This window comes from Rhipicephalus microplus, chromosome 7 (assembly GCF_043290135.1).
Source record: "Rhipicephalus microplus isolate Deutch F79 chromosome 7, USDA_Rmic, whole genome shotgun sequence".
Classification (NCBI taxonomy): domain Eukaryota; kingdom Metazoa; phylum Arthropoda; class Arachnida; order Ixodida; family Ixodidae; genus Rhipicephalus; species Rhipicephalus microplus.
The window spans coordinates 116,925,395-116,946,575 of NC_134706.1; the positions used below are offsets into that span (position 1 = coordinate 116,925,395).

A 21,181-nucleotide genomic window follows, 5' to 3' on the forward strand; every position below is an offset into this window, starting at 1 on the left:
ATGAGTTCGATTCCAGCGATGAACAAGAGATTGTCATGGTGCTGGTGTGCTGTGCCATGGTGTCAGCGCTGGCATTACACATGCCCCCCCCCCCCCCCCCCCCCAAAAAAAAAAAGCCGGTGGTGGGTGTGACCGTCCCATCGATCACGAGAGTAGGCCGGCCAAGCAAACCGCCTACCTCTCAAGCTGCGCTGAGACGAAGCCAATCCATCTTTTTGTTTCTGTTCTTTGTGCATAAACAAACGCTAGTATCAGAAGTTTTACGTGTCATATGCACGGTATAATTATAACACGCACTGCAATGGAGGGTTCCCGAAATATCGACTACTTGGGGCTCTTTCACGCGCACTGGCATCGCATGTTACACGAGTCTCTAGCCTTTCGTGTCCATCGAAATGCGACCGCCGCGGCCGATCCTGCCACAATCGTGACAGCAGCGGAGCACCGTAACCCCCACACCACCGCGGCGGACACTTTGCATAAACTGCTGTAACCTGTGTTTTCTATGCATAGTTTGAAAAGGGCGTGTCGCTATGGTACTGGGGACCTGTCCCCTGATTTGTGAACAGCGTTGCCACGGTTGTTCGTATGCATATATAGTAGGAAACAAAGTGCCCGGACTTGTCACTGCTGAGTATTGAATGCTTCTAGTGGATGAGTAGATGAATCAGAGGTTCATTTGCCGGGTGGCATGATGAAAGCGATACACATAATGTTTTCACTGTTCCGAAAAAATCGTGGACGCTGAAGCGGGTGCTTGCTGACTGTCGATCTGAACCCTTTCGGCGCGGTCATTTAAGTTTCTCTGAAGGTCGTGTTAGCGGACAGGTAACTAAGGGTACACAGCGTAGGTGATAGCATACAGTTGAGGCGAACGAAAAAGGGCGAAACGGGACGAAGCAACAGCTTGCAACGTGAACTGTTCACTGGGCAAAGAGGGTACACACGAAAAACTACAAACGTGATTCTGATGTGTTTAAACCAGGCCTATTCGCGTGGGCTTTTTTATCTTGCTTTTTTTCTGCATTTCTCAACTTCACCCATTATTACTATGCTGTTTTGAATCGGGAAATAGTTGTATCTCGCTTACTTTGTTGTGTCTCGACCACTTCGTTTCCGTTTTAGCATGTCGTTTTGCTATAGCGATGCTATGTCATAAACTAAGGTGTGTTTAGGTTTGCGCTCACCATCCGAAGGACGCTCCTCTTGAAGGTGAATGCCAGAAATATGAATGCTCCCTGTAGACTGCACAGCACGATGAACGGGTACCAGAGTGCCTGCACTCCGGTCAAGGCAGCCGCAAAACCAAACACCCACGTCAGTCCAAACACCACTGCCAGCTTTGCGTAGAGTGCCAGGCGACCTTGCTCACCGCTGGCTCCTGCAGTGGACGCTGACCTTCTGGCCACCTTGGTCTGCGAAACAGCAGTAAGAAGATAGCATAACTTGCGTTGTTCAGTTAGCTGGTGCGTGACTGCGAATGCAAAAGCGCTGAAGACAAGACAGACACGGCGCCAACTTAAAAGTTTAATTCGCGTGAAGATGTCTTCTTATACATTTAGACAGAAAAGAATACATGGAGAACAGAATAAATAATGCTATAATAAAAGGTAAGCTTTTTCACTGTCACCCGGCACTGCAACTGAGGTCTTGGAAATTCATTGTAGTGTGACCCCATGTATCAATGATCCATCTGTGGTACAAAGCTTGGAAACAGAGGGTGTTCAGTGATATTGAAAATTTATAGAGACAGTGTTTAAGCTAACTCCATTCATTGGGGTCACCCGTTCAGGTCTTTTTTCACAAGTCTGAAGTGGTGAGATTGGTTTCGAAGAGAGTTGGCGAGGGAACGTTGGCATTGTTTGCTGTATGCAAACTATATTTGATATTGAACGTTGGGGATTAGAAGGGGTGGAGTATGCTATTATATTTAGTCGCTGACAGCTCTTGAATTGTCGCTAGTGGTGATTACCAATTTATTTAGCAGTGCTCATGGTTACTGAACCGCTGCTGACCACCTTACATCGCTGAGTGCAGAGGACATTGTTTCACACACACGTCAAGGCCTCAAGCTCATTGGCTAGCCATACTAAAGCGGCGTGCCCGACTGTTGTTCTTATGTTGTCTGAAGTAGACTGCTGTTTTGTCGTTCGTAAGTCTGAATTGGCCTGCACTGATGAAAAATCGGCAATGCTCTCTGACTGTAAAATTTCGTTGTGTTTCTCTAATGTGAAATTGACATAACAAAATTATGCGAACTATTCTTGGTAACCGCACACAGTGCTACTCTTACAGGAACTCATCTGAATTCTAACGAATGATATTTTCAACACGATAACAAATGATATTTTCAAACTACCTGCCTATTCAATTCTCGCACTCTGGCGAAAATGTCATGACATATCAAGTTGTGCTAGATTAGACTAAAAGCAGCAGCACAAGAAACGCAGTACAAGACGCCACCCAACCTGTTTAGTGGTGAGGTGAATGCTACGTGCTGTCAGGAGGAAGAATACGGTGTTGGCGAGCAGCAACACGAGCACGGGTGCCCCGAAAAAGGCGATCAGGCTGAGCGGCCGATTTATCCAGCAGTAGGGCAGGCCGTACGAAGGGCTCCACCCGGAGTCCGGCTTGAGATACTGTACCGTGGACGCTGCCGCCACGAGCAGCGCCGGCGCGAGCCACGCGTACACCGAGTACGACCAGAAACGGCTGGCAGCGCGGGAACTACCGCTCACGCCTCTGCGAAACGTTCGTTGCACGTCCATTGCCATAACGTTCATCCAGAAGAAAGCGGCGAGGTGAGTGCCATGGGACACAACGGCGAACGCATGGCACAACACCGAGCCGGACTCGAAGAATATTCCGCCGGCCACGAAACTACCTTGCGCCAAGAGTACGGAGATCGCCAGGCACAGCACCAGCCGAGAAGGACCGGTTCGAAGCTTTGGGACCAGTACGTACGCTACCACGTGAAGCACGAGACACAACACCGAGAATAAAAGCAAGGCGGTGGACAGAACGTTCTCGAAGCCCTCTGGCCTGAGAGCCGCGTTGCGGTCCCCCTGTTCGAGAGAAATGCAGGCCATCACGGAGTCCGGCCCGTCCATGTGCCAGCGGTCCGGCCTCAGCTCCTCTTCAGAGCCGGAGTTCGGAAGGAGGGTCGAGTTGTCACGCACAACGACTTGGTCGCGTCGTAGGCGAGTCCACTGGCAATCGTCGCGGCGAACGCAGACGTCCGTCGGGCAGGCGGATCGCACGCAGCGGTTCGACACCGGTTCGTGAATCTCGTCGCGGCCACAGACGTTCTTCGAAGGCGCCGCCGACAAGACTGACGCCTGCCAGTTGCTGAAGTCCATGACGACGGCATAGGAGGCGCCCGAGTAATCCCGGACTGCGGGTCCCAGCAGGGCCTTGAAGCTACAGCTCAGGTTGTTTGGATTGCGTTTGTTGCAGATGGCGCAGTGGAGATTTTTGTACATGCGCAAGTTAACGCGGTCCTCTAGCACACTCGTGTAGCTGCGGCACTTTTGAATTACCTCCGCAATGTTGTAGCTACTGGGGCAAGTCTTGACCAGAGGAACCTGGGTGCATGGAGTTACTTTCAGTTCACGGATAACGTATTCATCCGTTTTGTCGACCAATTCCTTGATCGCCACCGTGCAGCTTGGGCTTTTTCCGGTGGCACCTTCCCACTGAACGGTCATCTTGCGCGTTCTCCAGTGATATCCCGTTACGATGGCGGTGCCATTTTGGAGAGCCTGTGAAAAAGTAAAAAGGAAGTCATTCAACGAAGTCACTGGACCTTCTAAGCAGTGTACGATTCGGCTGCATAAGGTTCCAGAAAGAATAGAATGACATAGTGCATAAGCAAGTATTGAAAATAATTCTGCTTCCAAACGTGGTGCCATTCTGTTTAACTCGTTTTGCATGGTGCGCCTTCGTTCCACTGTAATACTGCAGTCTGTATTCCCACCTTGCATTGAACTGGTTGAAGACAGGCTCTCACAAATTTTCTGCGGCTCTTAAAGATGTAGTGAAGCAATTTTCGGGCGCGAAAACACAGGAGGAGGAAAATATAGCAATGAAATATGGAGCAGAGAATAGCGCATCAACTTGACCAAGAAAACATTATTGTGTGGTGCTAAGCTTCTGAGGTGAGTTTTGTTTGGCCTGTAGATAACAATGCACATATTCAGTCTCCTTTTGAGTAGCAGCTCCTTTGACCACACTGGAAGAAAAGATTGTAAACGCATTGACTGCAAAAGCAAAGAAAGAAAAACCCAAAAGCGCACTGTCAGAATGAAACAAAAAGCCTGTGCTCAAGATTTACACACAAAAAAACAAAACAAACAGAACTCAACAGTTTGACGTCCGAAATTTTAGACAACAATAAAGCAGCTATAAAAACTACTTACGTGAAGTGTCCTAAGTTTGTCGAATGTAATCCTGAGAATACCAGGCAACATTATTGCTGAAAGCTATCAGGTTTGTGAACGGTGTAACAAGAAAAAAAAAACTCTGGTTAACATATTAAGTCATTGCTTACGCTTAATTTTCACAGCAGAGAACGGCTTTATAACAAGCAAGCTCCGCATAGCTTGAAGGTGGAACCACTAGACGTAACTAAAAAAGCGGTGATAACATGTACGTACTATCAAGCGAGCCAGCTTTTGATGTCCGTGAAACTTGCGTTATGCCGCCGTGGTTTAGAATAGCATGGCCTTCAGGGTGGGTAATATTCTGACAGAGGCCACAATAATCCACACGTGCGTGTTGCTATAATTTTACTGAAGTGATTAGCAAACAAACAAACAAAAACATTATCCAGCTTCGCAATAGCGAGGCCACACCTGAAAGAAGGACAGAGCTGGCCTCCTCTATTTGTGTTTCCTAAAAAAAAAAAAAAACAATGGCGTGCGCACACTCTGTGGGATTGGCCTAGAAGGAGTAGTTGAAAATTGGAGAGGGAATTCGAAATTGTTACGTGATTTTAAAAAAAAGGTAATGATACACAATGAATTAAGACTACAAGTACAATGTTTTTGAGCTCGTGTATCAGACTGCCGTAAAAACCTGAGCAAAACAGTTCAGAAGAGATTAGTTATGTTTTACCAAAATTTAAAAACTTCAATTTTTTGTTTCCTTGTCTTCCTCTTCTTCTTTGTTGTTAACAGTGTTTTCTGACATTTGTCTTTTTATTTCTTTTTTATTTATCTTTTCCCTATTTTACCAGTTTCTTTCTCTCTTTCTTTCTCTCGGGCTTCCTTTTTATTCACGTGGTTTTAATTAGTATGCTCTGCACCTAATAACATCAAGCCTCAGAAGAGGAATAAACTTCTTTTTTGCCGCCAGCGATGTCTGCGTTACGCCAGCATACCACTGCCCCCACAGCTGCCAAAGGCCCGGCGCTTAGTAGTAGAAATAAAGAAGGACTAAGGACTGTAACCTATACTACACGCAACAGAAATCAATAGCAACAGGAAAGTGAGCAGTGGGCCTCCTTGCCTCCGTGTACCTTCGTGTTTCGACATTGATGCCATGCTTTATTATTATTTCTTCAAATGCGTCAACGCGGGCTGCAGTCATTGTACTGTGAACACATAGGCCTGCCTCGTGCATCAGGCATCTTATGAAAGGTGGACGAAGACCGAAAGAAGGCGAGGATGGTCTTGGCGGAGGTGTAAGGCCTCTCAAATTCAACATACGTGACTTTTGTGGCGGCACTTGCGCGGACATGGCCTTAAAATATATCCCCAACACCTCCGCAATAATAAAATCATAACAAGACCATGGTTCTGAAATTCCGAGGCCTTGATTCCTTGCCAGAAAGCGCTTTTTTGTTACTTTCACCTCAGTGCTCCGGTGTCAAGCAAAAAAACCATACTAAAGAACTAGGAGACACTTAAGATGCGTCTGCAAGAGTTGAACGCGATAGCGAAATCCGGCCCCTAGTGCACCCTTCAAGCGTTAAGTGCATACTTATTCATATGTTTTGTTACATACACACGCACGCACACAAACACGCACACAGTAGATTGGACCAGCGCGCGCTATTATCGCCGAATGGGCTTGTTTTCGTCGTGACACCTGTCGAAAAAAATGCGTTAAAGGGGCCCCGAAACACTTGTTTCAAGTAACCATGCAATGAATTCACTAGAAGAGCTTATTGTCTCACAAATTTAACGCCACGGAAATTTCAAGAATCTGTCCAGTGCGAGTGGAGTTACAAAGTTTTGTCACATGCTGCAATTGCTTTCTCTCTTCTCTCGTCCCGACGAAAGCGCTGGAGGTTAAGCAGGAAGGGGTGGCAGGGCAAAGAAACTACAGCGCCTCGTGACATTCATCACTTTTTTTTTTCTTCGAATGCGCTGCTTTTTTCAGTGGGATCGTGCACGCACGCGTGGACAAGTAGCGGCCTCCCATGGCTATCTCGGTAACTTGATTTTTTCGGTCACAGACGCACAGACGATTTTTCGCTCACAACCAGTGGAGCCGACGCCGGCGGCGGGTTTTCGGCGACACGAGCTTTTTATCGCTATCGCATTAAGACTCGAAGGAAGCTACTGCTGTCGGGGGTCACCACGCACCATGGTTCATTAATGAGACACATGTATATGGACAGTATAAGTACGAGCGCTAGTAAGATTGCCGACATCTAAAACTTGACTGAAAATTATGAAGGGGTCTTTTTGACGTTGCTACGGCCGTGCAAAATAACAAATGAAAAGGTGTCGCAGCTTTTTTTCGTCGGATGCTAGTTTCCTATGGTACTGGTATACGAATTTCGGATTATACGAATATTCTTGGTCTCACGGGACGCCAAAAATATTCGTATCACCAAGGATTCTCAATAAAACGAGTTCAGGACGACATCTGAAGTTTCTGGCACTGTAGGTCTTGCAAGTCTCATCTTTGGACTGAAATTTCATGTTTTAACAGAAGCCACCGTCACTCCCGCATAGGAACAGATTTCAAAAGCCAACTTTGTCGCAATCCTAGAACGCTATGCGACGAAGCATACCGCAAGTTTGAAGGGAGGGGGGTGGTATGTTTGGGTTGTGGGCGTTAGGGGTTGTAGGTTGTGGGCTGGGGTTTATCAACTCAAATTTCTGTGTTTGAAATGAGAGCACACTACGTAGACGCGATAGGATAGACCAAAACAAGCGCTTACTACCTACTGAATGTTTATCAGAAAGCTTGTGAAATATACACTGACACATGAAACGATTTCGTAGCCACACAATGAGACCAAATCGCAAACAAAAACAACAAAAGAGATAAAATATATGTTTTCCATGTATCACCAACCTATGTATCACCAACTCACACAATCAGCCACATCAAATTCCTCCTTTTCTTTTTTTTATTTTCAAGGATTTCACGTTTGATTACCATTCGGCATGGGCACCCCAACAGGCTTAATTCATTGCTGTAACCCATAATACGGCATGCGCGCATTGCTGTTGGCGGGTTATTTCCCCGCAGTAAACATACAAACGTCGACGGTGCAGCAGTTTCTCATTGTTATGAATGATATATTGTTAAAGTAAGTCTAAAGAGAAACAATGGCTTGGTTTGTATTGACAAAGTGCAACTTTCATGCCACTTGCTTCACTATCACAAGTTTATTATTAGCGGAGAAAATGAACGTTGAAGTTTCGCTTTTAAATTTGGCGTCGAAACTTGCGTGCGTGACATCTAAAATTTCAAAGTATACATTTAGTACTTTTCTGACAATGGCGCGACGAATTATTATGAGCTTTTGCATGCTAGGTATGTGGCACCCACAAATATCGATGGGTATCATATTTATCAATTAGAAGCTACGTAATACCCAGTAGACACCTTTGAAATCCATGTCGTCACGGTGTTTAGTGTGGAAGTATAAATCTGGCGTCCCCATTAACTTTTTTTTTCTAGTGCGTTTTCCCACTTATCAAGCGTCGTGTCGTGGTAAGAGTAGTGTTTTCATGATTGTGAAATTGTACTTTACTAATGCACGAATGATCACTATGATCTTTAGTGTCCCTTTAAATTGGTATCGTTATAAGTGGGTTCGACTTTATACGCAGTCACTAATGATTTGTTAGGTTAGAGTGTGAAGTAACCACTACTTCAAGCAAAGTAGCGAATGAACAAATATTTTAAATATCAGCAGGGTAACAGAACTTTGTACTATAACGTTTTAACAAGTCTAAATCGCATACCATTTGTCGCTAAATTATGTAGCATTGGTGACTTCCCATTTTAAGAAGGAACATGTACTTTGATGTTACAATGAACTCATCGATGTTTACAATGCGTCAAATCAATAAGTACTACCATATTTGCCTGACGTTGTCTTGCCAGTAAATTGCAGAACTTCAACATAGTAGTTACTGTACAAGCTGCATGATAATTACCGTTGTTGCTGCTCTCGTTATTTGTTAGAAAAAAAGAATGGTTAGAAATATGCGTGTATATTGCACTCTCCACCTGCTATGGCCTGATCTTGGAGCGACAGCATTTAAAATAAATATATAATAAGAAGGGTCGAAATTCTCACTTAGAAGCGATGGCAGGGTAATGATTGTGCAACGCGCATTAGTACTCATAAGCAATGCATATTACGTGTTTATCGCACTAAATTGCGACTCTCACCTCAGACAGCTCTTTGGGGGTGCATTGCACGACGAGAGTCCAGCTGCGCAGGTCTCTGGTGTCGCCGTTGCAGGAGGCGCAGTACACGTTCCTGTACAGTGTCCAGGTGAGGCGGCTCAGCACCGGCAGATCGTCCAGGTACGTGAGGTTGAAGTGGCGCGGGTTCGCACTCTCGCACCGCGCTCGCGTGTCGTTTTCCCTCACATCAGCTGGTGTCCACGCTTCGGGACAACGGACGACGGCCGTCAGTTCCCGGTCGGAAACCGCGGGAACGCAGGCGATCCTCGGCCTGGGAACCTCCCCGATGAAACGGTCGGCGCAGCAGTCGCCCGTCTGCGAGCACTGCTCGGGAGAGCGACACTTGCACATTCTCGGCTTGTCCGTCGCACTGCACCGGTCCGTACAGCTAGGTCCGTCGAGTCCAAGCCTGACGCGATCGGCGAGAAGCAGCTCCGGCGTTATAGATGCAGTCCACGGCTCACCGGCGGTTTCTATGTGCGCCCCAACAATTGAGAACCCAAGAACAACGAAGGCTAGAAGAAAGTCTACCGCTGTGGCAGTCACTGCAGCCATTGTCGTGGTGTGACCTGCGACTGAGCCCTGTGAAGCGTTTGTAGCCGCCAGGACTGCGGCGGTTGCAGCTCCGGTCCACGTGCGACCCCAGAGCGGTGCGGCGTTGGCGGTTCGCGGTTGCCTTTTTTACGGTGCCACGCCGCCGCTGCTACAGCCAGCCTTGCGGGCTTCGCGTCGGGCGTTTGTTTATTTTGCTGCCGTCGCTGCCTCTGCGGTCGGAAGATTGCATCGACGGCCGTAGCGGGGCCCATATGGTTCCGCGTAACCTCCATGAGCATCGTCCGTCCGGGCTATGATGGTGAACTGCCTTCTGAGAGGAGGTTTCATTGGAGCCCCGACACTCTTCCAGCTACTGGTTTCGGAGACGCCTGTAAATAAAAAAAAAGGGCGAGCGTGTAATAATAAGCCTTATGACGGGGCAATTGAAGACTCATCTCGACTGCCTTCTACGCGCTGGGCAAGTAGGCGGCGTTGGGGTTAATATATCGAGCAGTGCTCTTTCTCGAGACTAAGGCGAGGAACGCTAGCGTCAGTTGTAAAAGACAGCTGGAAAGAAGAGCGTGGCGTATGGCTAGTAACAGTGCGTGCATCTAAAGTTTGATCGTAAAAGAGGATCGGAAGTTGCCAGCGTCGACGCAAGTCATAAACGTGGTGAGAGAAAGGTAAGAAAGTTAAAAAAGGATGAGCTAGGCCAAGCTATACAGCTACCATTGGTCTCTGCATCATCGACGTTGAAAGGGTTCTAGATCATCCAAGAGCCGGCATATTGGAGCAATAATCCTTGGAAGCAGATAACAGATTTCAGGGCATCAGCATATAGCTGAGAGTGAGCAATGAGCGTTACGTTTTCACGGCAGATGGTTTATTGCGCGTTGATCAGTAATGATACCCTCATCCACGTTTACTACAATGAAAAGAATTGACACTGAAGGATCAGCAATTTGCTATACTAACTGCATGAAAAGTCTACAATGCTCGCTCGGGCATCCTTTCATCGATGGAAGTGCACCATGCTGTCAGGAGAAAGGTTTTCCGCAAATGACGTAGGGAAAACGGTGCCTCCGGTACTTTCCCACACTTGAAGCGAAGTGAACGTGTTCGTGGAATGCGTCTCCAGCGTGGACGCGTACGCCTCGAACGAATTCGGCTGCTTCGACAGTCGACGTTGAACCAGCGAAGGGCGCATTCATCGGTGTCACGAGTCTCGCGTTGGCAGAGAGCGTGGAGTGTTCTACTGCAACTAATCGAGTCGGCTGTGAAACCGGTCACTCCCGTAATCTACTGAAGTTGGCAAGTCCATCCCCACCACATCGCCCCCCGACGAGCACCACGAGCTGATATGGTCCGTATATACACTACTTTCTTTTTGTTGCCGCTGCTTAGTTACAAACAAGCTTTAGTGTAATAGTGTGAGCTGTAACGCAAGGCTCAGAAGCGGGCGCAGAATTTTTCTCATAATTCTTCGTCTTTAATTTGTGTCTATCTTGTCTAGTTATTTATTTAACTTACCGCGATGTCTGCATTTCTTGTACCTGTAGCTATTCATTGAATTTATGCCTTCATGCGGGTTGTTTTTTTTTCCGCACATGTCTTGTTTTCTCTTTAGTTGATTTTGATACCTCTTACCATTGCCCTCGTTCCAATTGATTTATTGCTTATTTTGTTCTCTAAGCTAATGTCCACGTCTGCTCACTAAGTCGATCAGTCAACCTGACCATTACCAGACGTGCAATCTCGCATGGGTCTGCCGGCCATGAAAAGCTTTGGAAACAAGCCGCAAAAGTCCCATAGGCGCTCTTGCGTCTAGTATGGCGAGCGAAATTTCACGTCTAATCATGCTGAACACGTTCTAAATTGTATACGTCTTTATAAAAATCACACTCGATTAAAAAAATAAATTAGTTCTAGCGATTAACACCGAACAGCGCACAGCCTCAGCATGTCGGTAGCAATGTGGACAGGGTTGTCGGCTGCACTGCACGTTTGTCTTCACGCGACTTTTCTGAGCTCTGCGAGCTGGCTATAAAGCATACCATGAAACTGGCCTCGACTTATTTCCAAATAGCTCTATCATCTCAAACAGGCTTCTCTGCCAGTGTTGGAAGCGCGCAAACTTTACGTTCAAGCTGTGCAGTCTCGGCTGCGGATGGGTGCCACGACTGTACTGCCAGCGCAACTGCCAGACACGCAGAAACACCTGCGTCACTCGCTGCTGCTACTTCCGATAATGTTGGAGTAAAATAAAAAAAAAAGCGCCCCCACGAAAGCGGAACGAGACGGAAGAGCAGCACACGTAGTAGCTCGCGCGTGGTGACGATTCTTCAAGGTGGTGGCGTGACACTTTCTCGCCAAACATGGCGCAGAGAGTAGCTGCACTTATGCGCGAAGGTTTTACATGATTGCATACGTTGCAAATGGGTTCTGCTGTGAAACAAAGTTTTAAATTAAGACGACGCTTCAGTGTCGGCTTTAGGAGTACGACGCGATGGAGTAATCGGGCCCCGCGCGCACTACCTTCAACCGTCCCGAAATCAAAGGTACGTTCCTGTGCGTAGCACTGGCCGTTTGAAGGTGTCTTGAAGGCACCGAGATCGGCTTCGTTGGTACTGATCCATAACTTCTGTATGCGCGAAAGACACGTGCTTTCGTAAACGAATGTCTACTACCGGAGTTCTTCAATACTTTTGCAAGTCATGAAGCTTCGGCGTAACTATGGGAGAGCACGGGAGAGCTTTGTGCACTGCAAGCAGATACGACGAGTCAGCGTCCCCGCAAGTTCTTCATCGTATCTTTGGTGTTGTGCGTGTTCTGCCTGGAGATCGAAAATGATGTTTTGTTCGTGGGAGCGAAGTGACAAAAAAAAGTGTAGGTTCTGGCTCCCTAGACAATGAAGGGTGGGTCCACGACAAGAAACCAGTGGTTTCCCATTTGACTCCCCTCAATTGTGTGTGTGCGAAAAGCACTTCGATGAGAGCGCGATATTACGCATGAATCAGTGTATAATCGGACGAGTTGTCGTGAAGATGTGGCGCGATGCTCTGAAACTTTTGCTGGACGCTGTGCCGGGGAATTTCTACGGCCTCCCGGCGTATTTGTTCAGTGCAAGAAGGTACAGAGCTCGTGCGCCTACCAAGCGTCGCCGGGAACCGTCAGCTGAGCTGAAGATTGCCGAGGCTGCATCGACACTGTGCATGAACCCTTTTGACGCAGCTGCCGTGGATAATGACACTGTTAATGAAGGCGAGCATACTGGCCGCATCTCTCTCATTGCATGTCAGTAATAAAGAAGTTCGCGGAGGCAAATGCTCGCTGTTTTTTTTATACAGGCAATGAGATTACCAAAAGTGTGGAGGGGAAATGCCAAACAATGGAGCTAAATGCAGCTCTTCACAGCCTGAAAAAAATCTAAGCATACATCCATTGCTTGGAACAGAAACTTGAGCGCTATCAATGAAGCTTGCTAGGGTGAAGGCGCAAGAATGGATGCACACACACACACACACACACACACACACACACACACACACACACACACACACACACACACACACACACACACACACACACACACACGCGCACACACACACACACACACACGCGCGCGCGCGCACACACGCACACACGCACACACACACACACACACACTACTCATAGAAAACTTGCGGGGGCTGTAAAAGTGTGAAAAGGTAATTTTTTTTATATTAATGTGTCTTGAGCACGAGAAGATGTGGGTCCTGAGCACGAGCTCTTTTTTCCTACGAAGCCTAATCAAGCACAGGAGTAGCCCCGTAGTAGAACACCTCCTTTCCATGGACGCAAAATGCCTGGGCTCGATTCTCGAGTAGACCGCAGGTTCCGATTATCTATCAACGTCTAACCGAATTTTCTCTTACTGATAAAGACGATTTTTAGCTCACAACAAACAACGTCAGAACTGGAATTTTCGCTAAACAAGCACTTTAATGCTATCTGGTTAATAGTTATAGAGTTGATTAATTTCTTCACTGCGGCAACTTCGGGCTTCGAGTTTGCTTCGTAGCTACTGCTTCATCAGGACAAGAGTACTCCAAGTCACCGCTAATGGAGATCGCCATACTTCCTTCGCGAAAACCCCTATTTCACTCTTTTGGCAAAAGGGAGAACGTGTGCCACGAAAGGTGCTTCCCTCGACATAAATACGAAGGTGTTGCACGTCGTTCTCTGGTGTCCACGTGACGAAAATATTATATCAAATTTATGATAACTACTTGAAAGATTCGTTCACATAACGATTCTTTTTTCCCGCAGACAGCGATAAACTGGAACAACCTCCGCAGCTCCATAGTTCAAGGCCATTCAGTATCACCATTTTTATTCATTGTGAAGACTGAAACTTGACTGCTCATTTTCATAGCGATTGCGTGTATTTTTAACTGTGCTGCCTGATTCTTCGCCTCATTCGCACGTTTTATAAATGCGTTGTTCAATGACTGAGCCTGAATTTAACGTTACTTTAGTGTATTTTTTCTGTAACACTTGCATGCACACATATTTTAGTACAATTATGTAGTTTTTTTCATATGTTGTGTTTCGCCCTGCTAAAACCGGTGTAGGCATGTAGTACCAATAAATCAAACGAAAATCAAAGCAACTGCTCGTCACATATTTCGAGCGATGTTTGCGTGTTTAAAGAAAGTGGGTAACGATTTAGAGTACTAGGTACTCTACTATGGGATAGCTTAAACTCGTTCTGTAGAAATACATGTTTGTGGGTTCAAAAAAAGTGTTGAATGATTTAGAGTAGAAGGTATTCTACCATAAGATAGCTTAAAGCCGTCCCGTAGGAATACATATTTGTTTAGGAAAAAGTAGTTAGCGATTTAGAGTACTTCGTACTCTACTATAAGAGGGCCTAAAGACGTCCCTTGGATCCCAAAAAATACATAATTGCGTTTAGAAAAAAAATTATTTACAGTATGTACAGAACACAAATGCTTCATAAAATTCTAGTAACAGGGCACGTACATTTCGGCACATCTATGTATCACGACCAACATCACTACGTTGCAGTGAAGACATTTGGCCTAATACACATGACAATGTTGGCATACATGTACACAAGAACTCAATGCGATAACATGGTACAGTGATATAACTATACAATATATGCAATGAAACACGATTTGTAACAAATGAAATTATATATAACAACTCAACGGGCACTGCTTAGCACTAAGTCAGTCGAAAAATGAGTTGTATCCTTTCATGTTCAACCTTGACGAAAGGGCACGACCAATGCCGCAGAAACTCATGCTCCCCAAGGAAAAAAAGCTCCTCAGAGTGAAACGCGAGGATCTCTCGTCTTATTCTCCCCAGTATAGGCCACAAAGCACGCCGGCGGCAATCGGCAACTACGACCTCACATCAGTTTCTCCAAAAGCTGGTTTCTCCGAATACCAGCATGAACCGCACGCCAAAAAAGGCGAGAGACCACACATTCAATCATCGCATGTAGATTGGTCTCTACCGTGACGCAGTTGGGGCAAGTGGAAGGGCGAACCACCTGCCACCGCTGCAACCAATCTCGCGTGGGGGCAAGCCCCAGCCCAACCGCCAAAGTCTCTGAAATGTCCTGGCAACACTGCTGATGTTCTTGGTTTTCAAGCGCAATTCATTATAGATGAACGATGCTGGGGCACCAAGGGCCATAGAAGGGCGGCAATTGTGTCCACCACTTTAGAGTCGGCCACCTCCATCTCTGGGCACGTAGCTTTCAAAAGTCGGTGAAATGCCAGAAGGGCCCGATACAAAGACGGTAATACAGTTAATTGGGGACCTTGGTTGATATGGCTATCCGGCAAGAAGACACGCAGTGATGGCCCCAGATGGTAGCGAACCAGTGTCTGAGCGGGCATGTCATCATTGCTTAGTATTCGCAATAGAGTGCGGAGGCACAATGTAGAAGCCTTGACGGAAACGTCAGGAAGTGAAAAACCACCTCGATCTAGCGGTTCAGCTTTGCTGCAGACGTGGAGCGGTGGTTTAACAAAATGGCAAAGGTACGAAACTTTTCCTAGGTACACCGTTTAAGTTAAGTATCGGCGTTCCAAGAGGGGGAATTCAAAGTACCTGGCCTCTTTGATACCACTTTCAAGAGTTTGTACAACCAGATGCTATCCTGGACACCAAATGCAGTGAAAGTAACTGCGAGTGTTGCAATGTTAGGAGACCACTGTAAAGGCGACGTGATGCTGATTCGACCACTGGTGTTGCCAATAAAAAATACTGGCTTTTATAAAAGCTTAACATTGCACCCGAGATAATGCCGAAATCAGGGAAAGTATCAAGAGCATGCTGCAGTGACCCTTCATTATGTACATATAAAGTAATGTCATCTGCATATGAAGTGACCTTTACTTAAGTGTTACCGGGTAGGGATAAGCCTCGAATCTGCGGGTGACGTTCAACAGCCTTCAAGAAGTGTTCTAATGAAAGGATAAATAACACTGGGGAGAGGGGACACCCTTGATGGACCCCACGCGTGAATTTAAATGGGTTACTTTCACGGGAATTGATATAAAGGGTACTTTCTGAATTAATGTACATCGCATGGATGAGGTCAATGAACCTATCTGGGAATCTGAATTTATGTAAAACATTTAGTGTGTAGCCATGTTCTATGAAATCAAACGCTTTCTCTTGATCTAAGGAAACCAACAGTCCTTGCGCACATCGGCTAGTGGTATACTCAAGGATGTCACGCGTTAACTACATATAGGTGTGTATTTCTCGGCCCAGAACAGAACAGACCTGGTGGCGAGTGATTAATGTTGCAAGAGATGGACTGATTCGGTGCACCAAGATGTTGGTCAAGAGCTTGTAATCTACATCGAGCAGGGTAACAGGGTGCCCATCTTCTAGTCACGTGGACATTGGGTCTTTCTTGGGAACTAGTGTCATACGGCCTTTGTGGAAAGGGGTTGGAAAGGTAACATCTCGAAAACACTTGCGAATGACGCGTGACATAATTGTACAAATGATAAGCCAGAACTCTACAAAAAACTCTGCAGGGAGTCCGTCAGGCCCTGGGCCGAACCTTTTTTCATTGCGTCTAATGTGCCCTTTATTTGGTCATCGAATGGCGGTGATAGCAGAACGTCCTGTGACATGTTGGAATCATGTGGTAAGTCTTTTAGCAGTAGATGCAAAGAAACTGATCCTGGGTAACTGACACTAGCACCAAATATAGCCATTGACTGAAAGTGTTGAGTGAATGCCTGAAAGTCGCGCGTACCCGCAGCAGCTGGGGCGGGAGAGTTCAGCGAGTGGGCAGGCGAGCCTGGTGGACGAAGCAGAGCTGTGCGTGCATACCTTAGCACCTCAGGGTGCGCACACGGTGCACGTCTACAGCGCCAAGCTGAATCCGAGAGCGAAGAAGTGCGCATAACACGTTAATACCGTTCAACAACCTCCTCTTGCCGTGCCTGCATTACAGGGGAAGGGCTGGTATGACGGTTGGCAAAGCGTATTTTCTGGATTAACAATGATGCATCTTTGGGCATACGGGTGTGAAGTCCTCTTCCCGACGCACTCCGGTGCTCGGGCAGAGGATGATGGCACCACTGTTCTTTGAGGTGATCCCAATCAGCTATATTCGCCCCAATGAGCGATGCGCGTAACGCTCGGGATGGGTTTTTCGTAGACTGAGAGTCCTGGAGGACGCGGCAATCGAGATGCCATGGTCTGTGAATCGTTGGCGTCCCTGCTGGCAGGTGGAGAGAGAACATAACCGGGCGATGGTCGCTAATGTACACTAGAGTCGGTGGCATAGACATTACCCCGGTATCGTTAACGTAATTATTGAGACCGGCGGTGCATACACGCGATCAATTCTGCTGCTCGACGCTGCTCGACGCTGCTCGACGCCGCGTATAGGCATAATTGCTGCCATGCTCATTTTGATAAATGTCACTCAATGCGAATTGCTGCATTAGACGTCCGAGTTCCTTGGCGTTCTAGTTTGACCGGCCATGACCCGGACCTCGAACGTCTGCGTGCGAGTCTAAGACACAATTGAAATCTCCTAAAAGTACCACATGTTGTGCGTTTAAAAGGAACGAATCAAGAGATTGGGAGAACGCATCAGAGTTCACGGGCGCCGCTGGGGTATACACGCCAACAAATGTTATTCTTAACGAAAGAAACGTGCTGATAAACGTCAGCACACCGAAGGCATCGTAGGAAACATGATGGTCAGACAGGAGACCTCGGTTAAAAATATTGTCTCCGATGCCACTCGAACGCGTGCGGGCGTATGAAAAGAAACAATCAATATTGAATGCGCGCTTGAGAGCGAGTACAACAGAAAGCTTGAAAAACTTTTGCATCAGCGTTGAAACTACGACCTAAAAATATGATCTCACGCAACAGTAAAGAAATGTGACCCTCAAAGGTGTTATGCTTGCATGCTTTTATGTGTACGCCTTTTTTCCAGTCGTTGATGCAATCTGGATCATGGCTTATTGGCGATCGGACGTCTCTGAAACGGCAATCTCATCTCTTAGTGAGGTGATTCGTTCTTTCTTGCTGCCCCATTTTATAAAGGCCTGGGTATCAACAAATGTCCGTCTATGTTGCCTGTATCAAGCGAAGTGTTGCGCTTCTTACAAGCATGCAGGAAGGAAACGGTTAGAAGGGGGTATGCAAAGACCAACGCCGTAATGACACTAAAGGTGGTCAGATGCTCTTGTGCTAGAGTTCAAGCTTGCACGTAACGTGAGGTAGAAGCTCAGGCCAACAACAGGTCGACAGCCATCCGCTCATCTGCTCTAGACAAGTGTGCAATAAAATTGACAGAAAACAATATCGCTAGCAGTATTTCTAAAGCAATAGCTCGCACCACCTAGCTCCATTAATCTGGATGGTGATTAAGGCCTCAAGAGTGCTGGGGCGGCTGCTGCATTTTTGATGGAGGCAAAAATGCTGTAGGCCCGTGTTCTGCTGTAGGCGCGGATGAAAATGCTGTAGGCCCGGGCGCACGTTGAAGAACCCCAGGTAGTTGAAACTTCCGGAGTTCTCCACTTTGGCGTCTTTCATAACCATATGGTGGTTTATGGACGTTAAATTCCACATATAAATCAATCAACCAAACCCGAAGAGTGCAAACGTATCTCATACTAACGTAACGCATGTTGCCCGAAACAAAAACGAAAGGCGGCGTTTTTCCTAACTATCGATTTGCTGTCGTGACTAATTTGTTTGAGTAGTCGAGTAGCAATATCAAATGCACAGAAAGCACCGAGTACTTTCTTTTAATTGTTGACGTTTACACGTTGCGATCCTGTATTCCCTCTCCAGCTAACTGTCTTTAATTTATTTCACAATCATACAAACATGCTTACGCTAATAATACATGCGGCGGTATCCACGCCGATAGCGTAGCGATCATTTGGGTGGCGTGATTGAAGGAAGACGCGAGAACTCGGTGCATGCATTGACCTTGATGATAGTCAAAACAAGAACTAATAACACGTGCTCTGGATGGTACAGGTAGCCGGAAATCTCCGAGGTCGCTTTCGCAAGTTATCGCCGCGTACTGAGTTTCATGCCGTCATTACACGGCCCAGCGAGGCAGCGTAAAACTGAGATCCATTAGTGGAAGCGACATGCACCAAACATGGACGCAATTTCAGAAGAAAATGGTTTTCACCTATTCATAGGGAGGGGCCTAAACACTTATAGAGAGACAGAAAGGAAATGCATGCGAAGCAGCCCGTGTCCTTTGAATTGAATGAAATTCCGTTGCTTTGGGGAGTGCAGACACCAAGATCGCACAAAGAAAGGGACTTGAAACTTACTGCAACATGAGCGTATGTGTGCTTACAGGGATCACTGCGACAATTTTTTACCAAGACCAGGCGAAATAAAGATAATTGATCTGAATCTTGAAGTACAGAAATAAAGAATGGCCCTTCTTCCAGACCTATCATGGTAACCTTGTGGAAAACGCGCTAAAAAGAACACCAAGAGTTTTGAAGTTGGAGGCGTGTAAGGCGAATATGATTACCGCAGCTACGTTTAGTATGAAAACATGCCAGTGTCCTTTCCAAGGAATAAAAAAAATTCCAGTGTCTCTTGGCACTCGCCTAAGAGCACGGGAAGGTGAAAGCCATCTACTTTTTTTTTCTACAATCAATGAATCTGAGGACCTCCTTTTTGGCTAACGTAACTTAGCGCTAACTCCGGTAGCGAAGGCATTGCAAGCTAGTTTTGCATTGCCTCCGTGACCAGCAAACACATCAGAAGTTCTTGTAAGCAAACGGCACACACCGAAAGAAAGATCGAGCAAGCGCATACGCTCAAAATATTATGTAACAAATTGATCATGAAGTTCTCCGTCCACGCCTTGTTGAGACACGCACTGTGCTTGAGCGTTTAATGCCTTTGGCAACGTCTAGTAGCGTCTCACACGGATTGATGCAAGGCAGTTTAGCCGAAATGAATCTAACACAGCCAGTGGCGGATCCCAAAGGCGGGTGAAAAAAGCGTTCACCCCCCCCCCCCCCCTTGATGGCCTGTCTTTCACCTTCTATCACCGATTAGGACTGATGAGTGGCACCACTGTGAGTACGAATAAACTGTATACTGTGATGGGATTTTCGCTATGATTGTAACTACAAGTACAAGGCAGCCCCAACCCCCCTGCCTCTTTAATTTTAGTTCAAGTGACTGCTCCCTTAAAATGAGTGACTGAATTCGCCCCTGAAGACAGTGCATATATGCATAGATACATTGTGAATTTCCCTAAATAAAGGACTGGCGAGTTTCAAAATGGGCGATTCACAAGTCGCAATAAGTAGGCCTATAGCTCACGTAAGGTTATGTCAAGGCTTTACCAGCCATGATTTCAGAATGGTAGAGTTTTTCCTGTTCCTAAAGCCCAAACGAAGCCTGAAAGGTCACCTTATGTACGGTGTTACTGACATCCATCGCTGTGTTACAGTCTCGCTGGAAGAGGCCAATGCATCAGAATTTTAGGGAGAAACTAGCAGCGTGAGAGTCACTTTGGAATAGGCGCATCAATCCCTATAAGAAAAGTACTCTGAAGAATCTTTAATAATAGAAACTGTGTCGAATATTTGAAAAGTGCGAAAAACGAATCAAATACAGCATATTATAAATACCGAAAGTTTTGAATATTTTTCGAATAATAAGCCACGATCAAAAAAATACTTGGGGGTACTAGCCACGAAAACAGCGAGGGGTAACTGTTGTGGGTCTCATCACCAAATTACCCACTAGCATGCAGCCCGTGTACTTAAGGTACTATCGATGCCATATTGATAGTGTCGACTCTAGTGTCGATAAAGCAACAAGGTCAGCAACCAACAGTCTTCACTATGAAAGTAATGATGATATTAACTCTTGCAAATTCGCAAATTAAACTTCAAAGCATTTGACTAACCACTATCTTAAACTGCAGCCAATGCTTTCAGCCTGCCGTTGCAAATTATTTCGAAAGTAGTATTGGTGCTCACTTTAAATAATTGTAACATTTTTTGTCGTTTCAAAGTGATGGTAATATTCTTATGTTAATGCTTGTGAATCTTTGTTTCAAATAAGGTGTTGCGCAATTCTGGGGCTGTTTTGAAGATTGTTACCTTACGAGTGTGGGGCCGCATTGAGAATCGTTGCTTTATTATTCGAAAACTACTTGTATAGTATTCGACTGGGTTATAAAATTGACTATTCGCGCCCAACTGATACAAACCAATATTATCAATAACCACGTATTACTAGACCCAGTATTATTACTTTACCGAATCCCTATGGATCCAGGTAAAAGCAATGCCATTCTTTTTCATTAAGTGGTTGCCTCTTTCATTGAAGTAGAAATGGACTATTCATGTGCTTCTGTATAAGTAGATCTGCCCAATCAACCAAGGCAGTTGTATGAAAAATTCTTGCTCGAATGTCAAGAGGCACG

At 46.2% G+C, this 21,181-nt stretch overlaps 1 protein-coding gene across 1 annotated transcript in view; it reads right to left on the bottom strand.

The window, feature by feature from the left end:
• Positions 1-21,181, bottom strand: part of LOC119179011 (uncharacterized) — a 53,065-nt gene that overhangs the window by 12,174 nt on the left and 19,710 nt on the right. Inside the window, exons 2-4 of the mRNA XM_037430094.2 lie at positions 8,644-9,584; positions 2,469-3,761; positions 1,188-1,415 (exon numbers count right to left, since the gene is read on the bottom strand). Of these exons, the coding sequence (XP_037285991.2) occupies positions 1,188-1,415; positions 2,469-3,761; positions 8,644-9,216 (2,094 nt within the window). The 5' untranslated portion in view covers positions 9,217-9,584. The remainder of the gene's footprint in view (positions 1-1,187; positions 1,416-2,468; positions 3,762-8,643; positions 9,585-21,181) is intronic.